The 15008-nt window shown below is 40.6% G+C and overlaps 1 protein-coding gene across 3 annotated transcripts in view; it reads left to right on the top strand.

The window, feature by feature from the left end:
* Positions 1–15008, top strand: part of usp24 (ubiquitin specific peptidase 24) — a 169807-nt gene that overhangs the window by 136445 nt on the left and 18354 nt on the right. For all 3 annotated transcript variants that reach the window (XM_052010648.1, XM_052010647.1, XM_052010646.1), the window contains exons 57-62: positions 590–679; positions 1015–1117; positions 6542–6642; positions 7070–7186; positions 11388–11453; positions 12040–12106. In XM_052010648.1, coding sequence (XP_051866608.1) covers positions 590–679; positions 1015–1117; positions 6542–6642; positions 7070–7186; positions 11388–11453; positions 12040–12106 — 544 coding nt within the window. The remainder of the gene's footprint in view (positions 1–589; positions 680–1014; positions 1118–6541; positions 6643–7069; positions 7187–11387; positions 11454–12039; positions 12107–15008) is intronic.

Raw genomic sequence — 15008 nt, 5'->3', positions numbered from 1 at the left:
AAGTGTCTTGCTCATTTAAGACTGAAAGAGGTAGAATGTCTTCCCTTAAAGGGCTGTGAATCTTTAATTGGTGTAAATCTTGATCCCAGAGAACTGTTGTGGCTAAATTATTGTGTATATTCAAGAATTTGCAAATTTCAGATCTTAATGGAATCAAGCATTCTGATGACTAAGTAGGCAAATGAAGTTGAGCCCAAGATCAACTCAATCAAGATCTTGCTGAATTGTGGAGCAGCAGTTCAAGGAACCATATAAACTTGTATTGCTGCTCCCATCATCTACCTCTGACTTTTGCCAAAGAATTCTTTTGTTCCAGGTCAATTATGTCGTGTTATCATGTAACTTGTTTCAGCTAAGCAACGTAAGTGAGGAAAAGGAAGGAGGATCTACAAATTCTGTTTTCTTTTCTTACCCTCTTGGAAGAAAGTAGTTTGCACCGATCATTTGTCTTTCTAGACTGTGAACCTTTCATCCCTTTTGAGGTGGCCAGGAAATATTTTTCATGTATTTGGACTGATGTTTTAGACAGACTAGAATGTTTGTGGTATTTTGCTGACGTCTTCTAAGTTCGCTTTTTATCTGTCCTCAGGGTTTCAAGGCCTGTCAGCTCTTATTCAAACACTCTGCATTTAAACGAATGCTTTGTTTTCTTCTGGGTCCATCAAGGCAGAACAACCAAGTAAGTGTAGTGCTCTATTAGTTCATTGTTAAAGTTGAGGCCTCATTGTACCTTATTGATTACTCCTGTGTCAGCCATTGACTTGTGTACATTTAATCTTATCAGATGCCTCCCTTTCACTGCTTGCCATTCTCTATCCGCATAATCAATCTTAATCGCATAATACTTCCATTTTTATTTAATTGTATATTCTTTCATCTGTGAGGAAGTAAAATCATAGTTAGATAGCTAATATTTTAGATTTTTAAAACTGTCTTAAATTTTCATGATAATTGAATCCATCCAAGCAAGGCCTTAACATTTCAACACTAAAACTGGCTTTATTTTTCTATTAGAGTCGGCGCTGGAGTTCTGCACAGGCCCGTGAATTCTGGTATCTTCATATCACTTTGGCATCACTCGTCCTACATACAGACATTTCATCCCTACTCACAGTTGGTATGTTGTGTTTTGTTTTAGAGATTGACTTCAATAAAATATTGCCAAACAAAGTGAGGCCCAGTATTTAAACATTCTCTGTGCACATATACATTTTAATTGAGTGTTGCTCAAAAATGAGAAATTATCAAACATTTAGTTATGACTCATGGCATGGAATTGAGCAGCTGATGGAGGTAAAGCACTGGACACAATTCTTTAGTAAACTCTTTAGTAAATTGACAAAAGTAATCAATGGATCCCATCTTGGAATACCTGTATGGTAAATGCAAAATTCATGATTGGTGATTGCATTGTTGAGGATTGTACATAGTTTAACAGTGTGGATGTAAAGTGCATTTAATTGGAGAAGGAAGGGTAGAGAAAACTGAGATGATTGAAGAGGGCAAGTTAAGTGCAGGTAAAAGTTGCAACATTACAAAATGCAACAAAAAGTTGTTGTTTGAGCACATAAAAGTGTAAATAATGGATTGCAGTGAAACTGCTTCTGAGTTAGTCTCCTCCGTCATTTTCAGCAGATCAGGCAGCATCTTTGGAGAGAAACAAGTCGATGAAACACGAACCACCCTTCTCTCCACAGATGCTACCTGACATGTGCATTTCCAACATCTGCAGTGTTCCACTTATAAACATTTTTTAAAATTATTTTCTTGCTGGATGTGATTTGATATTGTTGGGTATTGTCTGCTGCCTCAGTTAAGCCATTTTGGAGGATGGAACCCCTGGGCTGCTGCTGCTTCTATAATCTTGGATTTTAATTTCAGTTTTGTATTGCAGATGCTGCATCTTTGCTGAACATAGGTTCATAGAGTAGGAACACAATAAGAAGCAACAGCAAGCCATTTTACTCTTGTGTGTGCTCGACCATTCATTAAGATTCATGAATCTTTCACCTCAGCAGTGCTTTCCTGCACCAGCCTCATTGTCTTGATTAACTTCATATCCAAAAATATATTGATCTCTTCCTTAAGTATATTGAGTGACTGAGCCTCCTCAACTCTCAGTAGAAAATTCCAAAAATTCACCACCCTGTGGGTAAAGAAATTTCTTCTACCTTGAAAGGTCCTATTGTTTTGCGGCTGTGACCTCTCCTGGTCCTAGATACCCCAGAGGGGGGTAGTATCGACTCCGTATCTATGTTGTCAATCCTTGTAGTAATTTTGTGCATTTCGAAGTGATCACTTCTCATTCTTAATTTGAGAATAAAGACCCAGATTGCTTAATCTCCTCTTGTGCAAGGAACCTGCCATCCTAGGAATCAGTCTGATGAACTTTGAAAGTATATCCTTTCTTGGCTAGAATGAGTGCACCTGTACACAATATTCCAGATGTGGTTTCAAGGTTTTATATAATTGAAGCAAGCCATTTCTACCCATTAAATTCTCTTGCAATAAAAAAACATACAATTTGGAGCAAGAAATAAACTGCTGGAAGAATTCATTGGATCAAGCAGCATCTCTGAATGCAAAGTTTGTGTTGACATTTTGGGTTGAGATCCTTCATCAGGACTGGGATTGGTTGGTGGGGGGTGGGGGCGCGGGGGGTGCCAGTATATAGAAATGTTTGGGGGTTGGGGGGAGGGGAACAAGCAGGTATGTGATGGGTGGAACCAGATGAGGTCAGAAATGATGGACAGATGGGGACGAGATAGGAAAAAATGAACATAGGGTATCTGTGTGATAGGTGGGAATGGGAGAGATACGCAGGGAGGGCAGGGGTATTACCTAGGCCACCTGTCAATACTACCTGTCAATCTATCTTAAAAAGAATGAACTTGGAATAGAATTAAGATGAAACCTTTCAGATGTTTACTCATCAGGGAAAATGTCACAGCAGTGTTCAGAGAGGACGTACTGGAGGGTGGGAAGGTTTGCTAGTGCTGCTCTGGGTGAGGGGGGGAGGGGGTTTAAACTAGAGTTGCGGGGGGGGGGGGGGGGTTGGGAACCAGAGTGACAGGGCATTAAGTGGAGAGGCTATGGGGAAAGTAGATGTAAAGCCTACAAGCAAAGACAGAAATCGACTGGCTAATGAGCATGGTGGGACCAGTGTTCTGAGATGTGTCTATTTTGATGCAAGGAGTATTGTAGGTAGGCAGACGAACTTAGAGCATGTATCAGCGTCTGGAATTATGTCGTAGCCATTAGTGAGACTTGGTTGCAGGAGGGGCAGAACTGACAGCTCTTGAAACCAATAAGGTTATGATAGTAGGTGATTTTAACTGTCCACATATTGGCTGGGACTCCCATACTGTAGAGAAATTGGATGGGATAAAGTTTGTCAAATGTGTTCAGGAAAGTTTCCTGAATCAATATGTTGAGGTCCCAACTAGAGAGAGCGCAATACTAGATCTCCTCTTGGGGAATGAGAAAGGGCAGGTGTCAGAAGTATGTGTAGGGGAATACTTTGGATCTAGTGATCATAATTCCATTAGTTTCAAGATAGTTATGGAGAAGGATAGGACTGGTCTTAGGGTTGAGATTCTGAATTGGAGTAAGGCCAATTTTGATGGCATCAGAAGGGATCTGACAGGCATGGATGGATAAGCTGTTTTCTGGCAAAAAGGAGCTTGTTAAGTGGGAGGTTTTCAAAAGTGAAATATTGAGAGTACAGAATCTGTATGTTTCTGTTAGAATAAAAGGCAAGGCTAACAGGTTTGGGGAACCTTGGTTATTGAGGGATATTGAGGCCCTGGTAAAGAAAAAGGAGGTGCATATCAGGTATAGGCAGTTAGAATCAAACGAGGCACTTGAAGAGTATAAGAAATGCAAGAATACCGAAGAGAGAAGTCAGGAGGGCAAAAAGGGGACACGAGGTTGCTCTGGCAGACAAAGTGAAAGAGAATACCAAGGGTTTCTGTAGCTATATTCAGAGCAAAAGGGACAAAATTGGACCTCTTGATGATCACCATGGTCATCAATGCATGGAGCATAAAGAGATGGGGGAGATCTTAAATGAGTTTTTTGCCTCCGTATTTACTCTGGAGACAGACACAGAGATTATAGAACTGAGGCAAAAGAGTAGCGAGGTCATGGACTATATCTGGATTATAGAAGAGGAGGTGCTGACTGTCTTGAGGTGAATGAAGGTGGATAAATCCCCAGCACCTGACAAGGTGTCCCCTCGGACCTCATGGGAGGCTAGTGCAGAAATTGCAGGGGCCCTGGCAGAGATATTTAAAACTTCCTTAGCCGTGGGTAAGGTGCCAGAGGACTGGAAGATGGCTAATGTTGTTCTGTTATTCAAGAAAGGCTCTAAGAATAAGCTGGGAAATTATTGGCCGGTGAGCCTAATGTCAGTCGTGGGTAAATTATTGGAAGGTATTCTAAGGGTCAGGATATGCAAGTATTTGGATAGACAGGACCTGATTAGGGATAGTCAACATGGCTTTGTGTGTGGTCGGTCATGTCTAACCAATCTTATAGAATTTATCAAGGAAATTACCAAGAAGGTCAATGAGGGAAAGGCGGTGGACGTTGTCTACATGGACTTTAGCAAGGCCTTTGACAAAGTCCTGCATGAGAGACTGGTCCAGAAGGTTAAGTCACTTAGCATTCAGGATGAAGTCGCCAATTGGATTCAACATTGGCTTAGCAGGAGAAGCCAGAGAGTGGTAGTAGATGGTTGTCTCTCTGACTGGAGGCCTATGACTAGTGGTGTGCCACAGGGATTGATGCTGGGTCCATTGTTGTTTATCATCTATATCAATGATTTAGATAATGTGATAAACTGGATCAGTAAATTTGCAGATGACACCAAGATTGGGGGCGCAGTGGAGAGCAAGGAATGCTATCAAACCTTCTTGACCAGCTAGGAAAATGGGCTGAAAAAAGGCTGGTGGAATTTAATGCAGACAAGTGTGAGGTGATGTACTTTGGGTGGACAAACCAGGGTAAGACTTGTACAGTGAATGGTAGGGCACTGAGGTGTGCGGTAGAACTAAGGGACCTGGGAATACAGATCTATAATTCCTTGCCAGTAGGGTCACAGGTAGATAGGGTCATAAAGAGAACTTTTGGCACTTTGACCTTCATAAATCAGGGCGTTGAGTACAGAAGTTGGAATGTTATGTTGAAATTGTACAAGACATTGGTGAGGCTGAATTTAGAGTATTGTGTGCAGTTCTGGTCACCTACCTGCAGGAAAGATATCAATAAGCTTGAAAGAGTGCAGAGAAAATTTATAAGGATGTTGCTAGGACTTGAGGACCTGGCTTATAGGGAAAGGCTGAATAGGTTAGGACTTTATTCCCTGGAGTGCAGGAAAATGAGGGGAGATCTTGGAGGTAGACAAAACTATGAGAGGTATAGATTGGGTGAATGCATGCAGAACTAGAGGACAGATTTAGGGTGAAAGGTGAAATATTTGAGGGGAATCTGAGGGGAAACCTCTTCACTCAGAGGGTGGTGCGAGTGTTGAACAAACTGCCAGTGGAAGTGGTAGATGCAGGTTCAACTGTAACATTTAAGAGAAGTTTGGATAGATACGTGGATGGGAGGGGTTTGAAGGGATATGATCGGGTGCAGGTAGATGGGACTAGGCAGGAGATCAGGTTGTCATGGACTGGATGGGCCGAAGGGCCTGTTTCTGTGCCGAGGTGCTCTGACTCATTTTGATTCAGTGAACTAGCAGAATTTATTTGTGGCAGCAAGGGGCAACGTTGTACTTATAAACTAACTTGATTACTTTCTGCATCCTATCATGCCAGTTCTCAGGGGCAATTGTCATCTGGAAGTATTTGCTTTGACTTCCAGTTCTCATCTCGGTTCATTTGGGCAAATGGGTGGGTGACCAGTAGTGATGAGTTGGATAATTACAAACTTTGACACAATTATGTTTGAGAACCACAGATATTCACCTCAGGGGGTCAGCCAGAATGGATCTCTGTTCCATTTGAACCCAAGAAGGAATTTCTGAAAACATGCAAACAATTACAGATTCTTAATTATCTCCAGTATGATTGTGAGGATAGTTGTCGTTTTTCAGATAAAGCTGCTTTTAAAATTTCAGTATTAACTTTGATTCATTCCTTTCACATGTTATTTATTTTGCACAATGATCTTTCTGTCAACAAGGAGAGGAAGCTATGCAAACCATTTTGCTCTGTTATGCCAGGCTGCAATGAGATTGAAATAGCCAGTGGAGGTTGTCTGTCCCTGTTAATGGAAGTTCTGATAAGTTGTTTCTTAATTCTGCTTGAAAGTTTATAATTGCACACAACTCCAAATTCAGCTGCTTGTGTTTCTGAGTTAAATATCAGCTATTTTAAATGTGGAGAATTCAGTTTTGAATGCATATTTGTCCCTGAAAACAAACTCTTCACTTCATGTTAGCCAAATGTTTTGGATTTGGAACTAAGAAATTCTTGGTTGAAAATAGCTGAAGTAGAAGAATACAAGCAATATTAAAAGTTTTTTTTTGTTCAAGATCCCGGGCAGTACAAATGGCATTCACCAACTCCACAGGTACCTTTACACCAAGATGTAGAAACTCTCTTCAGACCTGAAGGACAAGCTTACCTACTTGAGGTAATTTTTTAGTTAATATTTGTGGGTTTTTTTCATATCACGGGATAAGTAATATTTAAAATGCTTGCAGTGCTCATCTCTCAAAATAGTATGGGAAAGTCAGTTAAGGATGTTTGACATTAAATTAGTTAACTGGGCTGAGAAAAATTCCACATCAAATATATTTACAAGAGCTCCTGAAGTAAACGCAAAAGATGCATTTCACTGTGTGTTTCGATGTACATGTGATATCTCTCTGTCTTCAGGGTGACACTTTCCATGCACAGATGCAGAAGGCTGTTCCCACCCTTTTAAAAGTGAATCTCAGAAGAGAGAAAAAATGAAGTTAAAATTTATGGTGCAGGGATTTTGTAAACTTGTGTTCCTGTTTGTGATAAATGCAAGAGAGGCAGTGACATTTTTATTAAGTGCCACTTTATTGTTTCAGGTTATGTATGCTATGCGAGAGCTGACAGGATCTTTGTCTGTGCTTTCTGAGATGGTGACTTACTGCTGTTTCTGCAATGAACATTTCTCATTGGTGCAGGCGCTACAGACCATTAAGGTAAATGGGCAGAATGGAATAGAAGAGTCTATGCTTCAGCATTTTGCTGTTCATTGATGAGAAGGATATTATTGATTCTAAACAAAGACTTCCACTTTTGCATATACATAGGACTGTTTCACTGGTATCTCATACTGATAATAAAGAGCAAAGTTACGGGGTTATGAGATAAAATTAGTTAGCATTTATAAATGTTCACCATCTACAAGGCTCAAGTCAGGAGTGTGTGGAATACTGTTGCTTTACCTGGATGAGTGCAGTTTTAAGAACACTCTAAGCTTGACGCCATACAGGACATTGTAGCCCACTTGATAGGCACCCTATCCATAACTATTCACTCAGTCCACCACCAATGCACTGTAACAGCAGTTTGTACCATCTACAGGATGCACTGCAGCAACTCACCAAGCCTCCTTAGATAGCACCTTCCAGACCCATGACCTCTACCAGGTTGAAGGACAAGGGCATGGCAACACCACTACCTAGGAGTTGTACTTCAAGCCACACACCATCCTGACTTCAAACTACATTGCCATTTCGGACCATCGCTGGGTCAAATTCCTGGAACACCGTCCTTAATTGCATTGTTGGTATACCCACACCTTGAGGACTGCAGCGGTTCAAGAAGGCTGACCACCACCTTCTCGAGGGCAATTAGGGATGGAGAATTAAATGCCTGCGAAGCCCACATCCCTTGAATGAATTTTTTAAAAAAACATGTCTGGATTAATCAAGGATTGTCATCACTTTTATTAGCAACAAATTGTATTTTGTTAATTTCAGGAACACTTTGAAAAAGTGGTTAGGTAAGGTAGATGTGGTGTATAGAGATTTAGATCCCCACCGACACCACTTTTTTCCCCCGGTATGGGCGATGACAAAAGAGAATAAAGATCTTGTTCACAGAGGGAAAGTAAAGCAGGAGTTTCAGGCTATGCAAAACCTCAAGACCCATGTATCATCAGTCTGACTAATAGATGGGCTCTTTGAATGATTTCAAGTTAGGCCAAAGGGAAGTTATTTTTAAAGCGGTCACATTCCAAGTGAGAACTAATGGAAAGGCACCATTAAGGGAAAGAGAACGGAAAAGTGTAGTCATTGACAGCGCGGGAGGAAAGAAGTGAAAAATGCTTCTAGCGAGAGTTGTTGGAACATTTCTTTGTGGTAACTTTAGGAATGAAAGGACCACAGGTAGGTTTTTGCTGAAAGTGGGGAACAGACCAAAGGGTGTTGGGTGATGGAGGACACAATACAATTTCATTAAGTTCTTGCATCAGATGATGCAACAGAAAATTAAAATTTTAGAAAAACTGCGGATGCTAGAAATTGGAAACAAAGAAAATGCTGAAAACACTCAGCAGATATGGAAGCATCTATAGAAAGTGAGAACATGCAGCAGCCTGCAAATGCTGCCTGACCTGCTGAGCATTCCCAGCATTTCATGACTCGGCATTTTCTGTCATTATGCAGGAGTCCTTGAATTCAGTTGCTAAGGCAGAAAAGCAGCATGTGCTGCTCCAGGTTTTCCATAAAACTAAATGGCAGCAGAACAAAGGCAACTCTGTTCTCTCAATGATATCAGTACACAGCCTGGAGATAAGACATAAAATGGCACATTTTTGGGGTATGAATTTTGACACATATAATGGAAAAATTCACTTTTATAATATTGCTTACATATAGAGGAAGCACTTTGAAGAAAGGTACTGATACAGTTCCACCCTTTTTTCATTATCCTTTCAAAAACCTGTTGTCTATGGCATTGCTATAACTAATTGAAAGTAGAATATATTTTCCCCCATTACTTGTTAATGCATCAAAGCACAAAGTATAGTAACAGAGCATTCTACTTGCATGATGAGCTTTGTTGATTGTAGGACGTAACTTTATTTACTTAGAGTCATAGAGCAATACAGCACAGATACAGGCCTTCGACCTGACCAATCCATGCCGAGCACATCGTCCACCCGCCTAGTCCTTTCCTGTGTTTGTCCCATATCTCTCCAAGCCCCACCCCTCCATGTACCTATCCAAGTGCTTCTTAAATAATACTATTGTACCCACTGCAACCACCTCCTCTGCCTCTCGGGTTCCTTTTAAATTGGTTTACATTCTGACTTTCTTGCATTTTCAACCGAGTTATAATGATGGGGTGATAAATTTATTAGCAAATTTGATCTTGTGGATTTCCTGTCTGGAAATTTGTATTTGCAGCTAAAGAGCAGGCAAATACCTTTTAGCCCCTAGAGCCTGTTTTGCATTTCATTGCAGTCTTGGAGAGTGACAAAAGAGGTTATTGGAAATATATTTCTAGGAAATGTGTTTACCGTATTTCTTAGAGCATGTACTACCTTAATCACTTCCATGAGGAAACTGTGCTGCGTGCACGTGGCCTCCCCACTGCCAGGGTAGGTTGGTGCTCGGTTCAACCTTACCATCAGAAGTGGTTAAGGTGGAGACTCCTACATCTTTCAAGCCAAATTAAATGAGCATTTGAAGTGGAACAAGAGTGGAAGTTGTGAGAACACACACCAGTATTCATTAAGGGGTCAGTGGTGGAAATGGTGAGCAGCTCCAAGTTCCTGGGTGTCAACATCTGGGAGGATCTACCTTGGGGCCCAACACATTGATGCAATCACGAAGAAGGCACGCCAGCGGCTCTACTTCAATAGGAGTTTGAGGGGATTTGGTACGTCACCAGAGACTCTTGTAAATTTCTACAAGTGTACAGTGGTGAGTTTTGTAACTTATAATAATTTTTATGTCTTTGTCTTGCATTGTACTGCTGCCACAAAATAACAAATTTAATGACACATGTCAGTGATAATAAATCTGATCCTGAAATAGAAGGGCAGATCAGCACTCTCAACATTGCACTGAAGTTTCAGCCTAGATTTATGTGCTTCTCTTTAGAGGAGAACTTTGAACACACAACTCTATAATAGGCAAGAGTATAAAAACTAAGTCAGCTAATTGAATAGTTCCTTCTTTATTTGTTTACATTTTTAATTGTTGATTCTTAACTATTTGGCACAACCAAATTTCAATACTTTGTGATCATTTCATACTTGGAGATTAAAGTACAGGGTTCTCACTGAAGCTATGTCTAGCCTGTAGATTGAAGTTTTAAGCAGTGAAAGGTTTGATGTACACTGTCTTTGTTATCCATACAAGATAGGGGCATGGACTTCCCACATTTTAAAACATAACATATGCTGCTAAGGCCTCTTCTTTGTATCCAATACAATCCCAAATAAACAGAAGTATGCCCTATAATGTAAGAGCATTAACATGCATTAATAGACAATTTAAAATATTTATGTATCTAAAGGGAAGTAAAGTTAGCTAACAAACCAGGTACAGCTGTGTAAACAAAGATGGTTCTCTATCAGAACAGACACTCAGCAAGGAATGCCGGGCACAAATGGTCTGGAAACTGATCACCATATTTTTACATGCAGTGGTTGGTTCCTTGATGTGTATATAGATATCTGTTTGAAAAAATTCAATGGGCCTGGAGCCACATGTCCCCAGATTCATGTATAGTAAATCAGCAGATAATGAGGACAGAATCTAAATGAATTTAGTACTCACCCTAGATGAGTTTCATTCAGCTGCTTAAGTTACTTTATTAGAAGCGCGTGGGGGGGGGGGGGGTGAGGATATGTATACCTACATACTTTATAGATTCAATGAGGATTTATGCTTCTTCCACCCTTTTAGCAGTGAATTCCAGATCCTCGTATCCTCGGGAAAATTAATTTGCTGCATTCTTTATCAGTATTTTTACCAATTATTTTGTATCCATGCATCCTGATTTTAATCTCTTTATGAAGAGAAATTGGTTCATCTCTTTGCCTTTATAATGTTTTGTAACTCTATTAAATCTCTCCTTGGTTTCCAACAATCTTAAGAAAGCCTCCAAACTTACCTAATCTTTTTGTGACTAGCATTCTCCACTCCTGGTACTATGCTCATAAACGTCCTGACAGTGTGCTACCTTCTCTTGAATCCCATAGAATTTTATTTTTCTGACCAATCTGTCGAAGGTGCTTGTCACAAGCCTTGGTAAGATCCATGTAGATTATATGGAAAAAACCTGCTCTTACTGGTGTAGTTACAAAAATATAGATCTATTAACTTCTTAAATATGACTTTCTATAATTGTATTTTATGATTATGTATGCTTTGTGTTGTGCAGATCCAACTGGAGACAGCTCCACCTCACGAACTGAAGAATATCTTCCAATTACTACATGAAATCCTGGTAAGTAAGAGAATTGTCAGTGCCTTTCCTAGCCTTGTATGTTAGAAGAAATGTATGCAACTGCAGGCATAACTATGCAGCCCCACTGCAGGTGCTCAGAACCTAAATGGTCAAAGTTGTTGACGGAGCTTGCATTTATTGACTTTACTGATGATTTGGATGTTTTTGCCTTGTTTACTTTATCCAGGAACCAAAATTCGTCAAAGTATGACTGAAGCAAACTCGGGTAAAGACTTACCCACGCTTTCACTGTAACAATTCAAATCACTATTTTCAGGTTTGAGCAGGTCCTCCAGGAAGGAGGAGATAAATGGAAAATAAAAATCCAACAAATAATGTGAAGAGAAAATAAATCTCTAAAAAAAAATAAATACTAGATTTTACAAGCAGTGATTGTAGTTTCATTTTTTTGCTATGTACGAACAACAGACTGAATGGTGATAATTGACAAAGCAAACAGGACTAGCTTGTAGTTTTTGAAAAAATAAATGACAGTGCATCAGCAGCCTTCTCGCACTAGAGTGAAGAATCACTTTGTAAAATAGCTACACCAGTAACATACTTGTTTTCTTTCACCGTCTTCAAGGTTATTGAAGATCCATTGCAATCTCGCCGGCTGAAGTTTGCTTTTGAGTCGGAGAAAGGACTTTTAGGTACATCTTTGTTAACTAACCCATCCTACCTACAAACCCAGCCCTCTCCACTCTGATATATGCCAAAGATGAGAATTTTAAATTGGTGCCTTGCTCTAGGTAAGCCAAGGCAATGAGGAAGTGGGTAGAAGAGTTGAGAATGAAGTTTATAGTGAGAAAAGAATGGGATGCATGCTAACAGATATTAGAAGAGATAAGGCTGTAGGTAACAAAGGAATGGATGTGGATTTCACACAGATGAGTTGTGGGCAGTAGGAGGGACATTTTTGGAGGTGAAAGACTTTGTAGGGTCAGCAATTTAATCCAAATTGAATTGGATGCCAAACGTAAACCAATTGATGCCACCTGAGATTATGACCGGGGAACAAATAATGCTGTTGACAGAATTTGTATTGGAGGCCAGGGTAACAGGTTCCCATCTTCCCTTTGTTTAAATAGAGGAAAGAAATTACAGCTTTTCCAGGACTGGATGCCAGGTAAACAGTTTGATGGCATAGAGCCAATGGATGGAGTCAAATGTTGTCTGATGAAAAGGAAGGAGTCCAGTGCTAAACGGATGGGAAAAGAAGCCCACTGCCAGAAGTGTTATGGCTATATTTGGATAGTTAAAGCTGAAAACAAGCAGCTGCAGAGGAATATCGGAGGACCACATTGGGCACTGGTCCAATTAATCAGGTTTACTGCTGCAACTGTGTCTCGGAGCAGAGCTTTCTGTGAGTGGTGCTGAGGCCTTGGGTAGCCAGTGATGGGGCCTGAACCCCAGAATTCCCTGATGGCCTTTTGACAGCTGATAATCAACACGGTCAAAGATTTAAATAAAATTAGACTTATCTAAAACCACATTTAACTGATGAATATTAATATTTTCTATTAATTTAAAAGAAAAACCACTTACCTTTTCCATCTAGGCAGCTAACCCCATTCAGATGAATGGGATTGTGTTAGATACTCCATCTATGGCTTCCATAAAGCTGAGGAGCCAAATACGCCGAATATCAGATTCCTTGGTTCAACACATGAGCTTCTTCCTTGAACTTGGTGCTGAGTTGAGCAGTGACCTGGAAGTCTGGATGCGCCAGCCAGCATGGAAGTCATGAATGTGCTGACCCACATATTGATGTCAGCTGGTTCTGTACTTGACTGCTGATTGAAGAGCACAGTCTGGCTATTGTAGTCAGAAGCTACAGAGAAAAGGGAGAAATGTAATGCACCCTGATCACAGTTGTAGATATTGTTTCTATCTTCAGTTGGTGTAGTGTGTGTTGGCAGATTATCTAGTTGTATGCTTGACATCTAAGCATGTGCTTCTTAAAAGAACTACCAGAAGACTAATGTTTTCCACTTGTCCTTTTCCCAGAGAAGCCTGACCAGTTATATTCTTTCAAGTCCAGCTGTGATAAGCTAATTCAGTACATACAGTGGCATGCAAAAGTTTGGGAACCCCTGGTCGAAATTTGTTACTGTGAATAGCGAAGCGAGGAAAAGATGACCTGACTTCCAAAAGGCATAAAGTTAAAGATGATACATTTCTTTAATATTTTAAGCAAGATTACTTTTTTATTTCCATCTTTTACAGTTTCAAAATAACAAAAAAGAAAAAGGGCCCGAAGCAAAAGTTTAGGCACCCTGCATGGTCAGTACTTAGTAACACCCCCTTTGGCAAGTATCACAGCTTGTAAATGCTTTCTGTAGACAGCATTTCAATTCTTGTTTGAGGGATTTTCACCCATTCTTCCTTGCAAAAGCCTTCTAGTTCTGTGAGATTCTTGGGCTGTCTTGCATGCCCTGCTCTTTTGAGGTCTATCCACAGATTTTCGATGATGTTTAGGTCGGGGGACTGTGAGGGCCATGGCAAAACCTTCAGCTTTTGCCTCTTGAGGTAGTCCACTGTGGATTTTGAGGTGTGTTTAGGATTGTTATTGTGTTGTAGAAGCCATCCTCTTCATCTTCAGCTTTTTGTTTTACAGACTGTGTGATGTTTGCTTCCAGAATTTGCTGCTATTTAATTGAATTCATTCTTCCTTCTACCAGTGAAATGTTCCCCGTGCCACTGGCTGCAACACAAGCCCAAAGCATGATCGATCCACCCCCGTGCTTAACAGTTGGAGAGGTGTTCTTTTCATGAAATTCTGTACCCTTTTTTCTCCAAACATACCTTTGCTCATTGCAGCCAAGAAGTTCTATTTTAACTTCATCAGTCCACAGGACTTGTTTCCAAAATGCATCAGGCTTGTTTAGATGTTCCTTTGCAAACTTCTGACGCTGAATTTTGTGGTGGTGACGCAGGAAAGGTTTTCTTCTGATGACTATTGCATGAAGGTCATATTTGTGCAGGTGTCGCTGCACAGTAGAACAGTGCACCACCACTCCAGAGTCTGCTAAATCTTCCTGAAGGTCTTTTGCAGTCAAACGGGGGTTTTGATTTGCCTTTCTAGCAATCCTACGAGCAGTTCTCTCGGAAGGTTTTCTTGGTCTTCCTGACCTCAACTTGACCTCCACCGTTCCTGTTAACTGTCATTTCTTAATTACATTACGAACTGAAGAAACTGCTACCTGAAAACGCTTTGCTATCTTCTTATAGCCTTCTCCTGCTTTGTGGGCATCATTTATTTTAATTTTCAGAGTGCTAGGCAGCTGCTTAGAGGAGCCCATGGCTGCTGATTGTTGAGACAAGGTTTGAGGAGTCAGGGTATTTATAAAGCTTTGAAATTTGCATCACCTGGCCTTTCCTAAGGATGACTGTAAACAAGCCATAGCCCTAACAAGACAGATAAATCTCCGGGGCTTGATGGGATTTTCCCCAGGCTGCTTCGAGAGGTGAGGGAGGAGATTGTTGAACCGCTGGTAAGGATCTTTGAGTCCTCGTTGTCCACGGGGATGGTGCTGGAGGATTGGTAGCGAA

Source organism: Pristis pectinata, chromosome 3, assembly GCF_009764475.1.
Source record: "Pristis pectinata isolate sPriPec2 chromosome 3, sPriPec2.1.pri, whole genome shotgun sequence".
Lineage (NCBI taxonomy): Eukaryota > Metazoa > Chordata > Chondrichthyes > Rhinopristiformes > Pristidae > Pristis > Pristis pectinata.
Note: the sequence above shows the minus strand (reverse complement) of the source record. Positions and strands in the feature narration are given on the sequence as shown.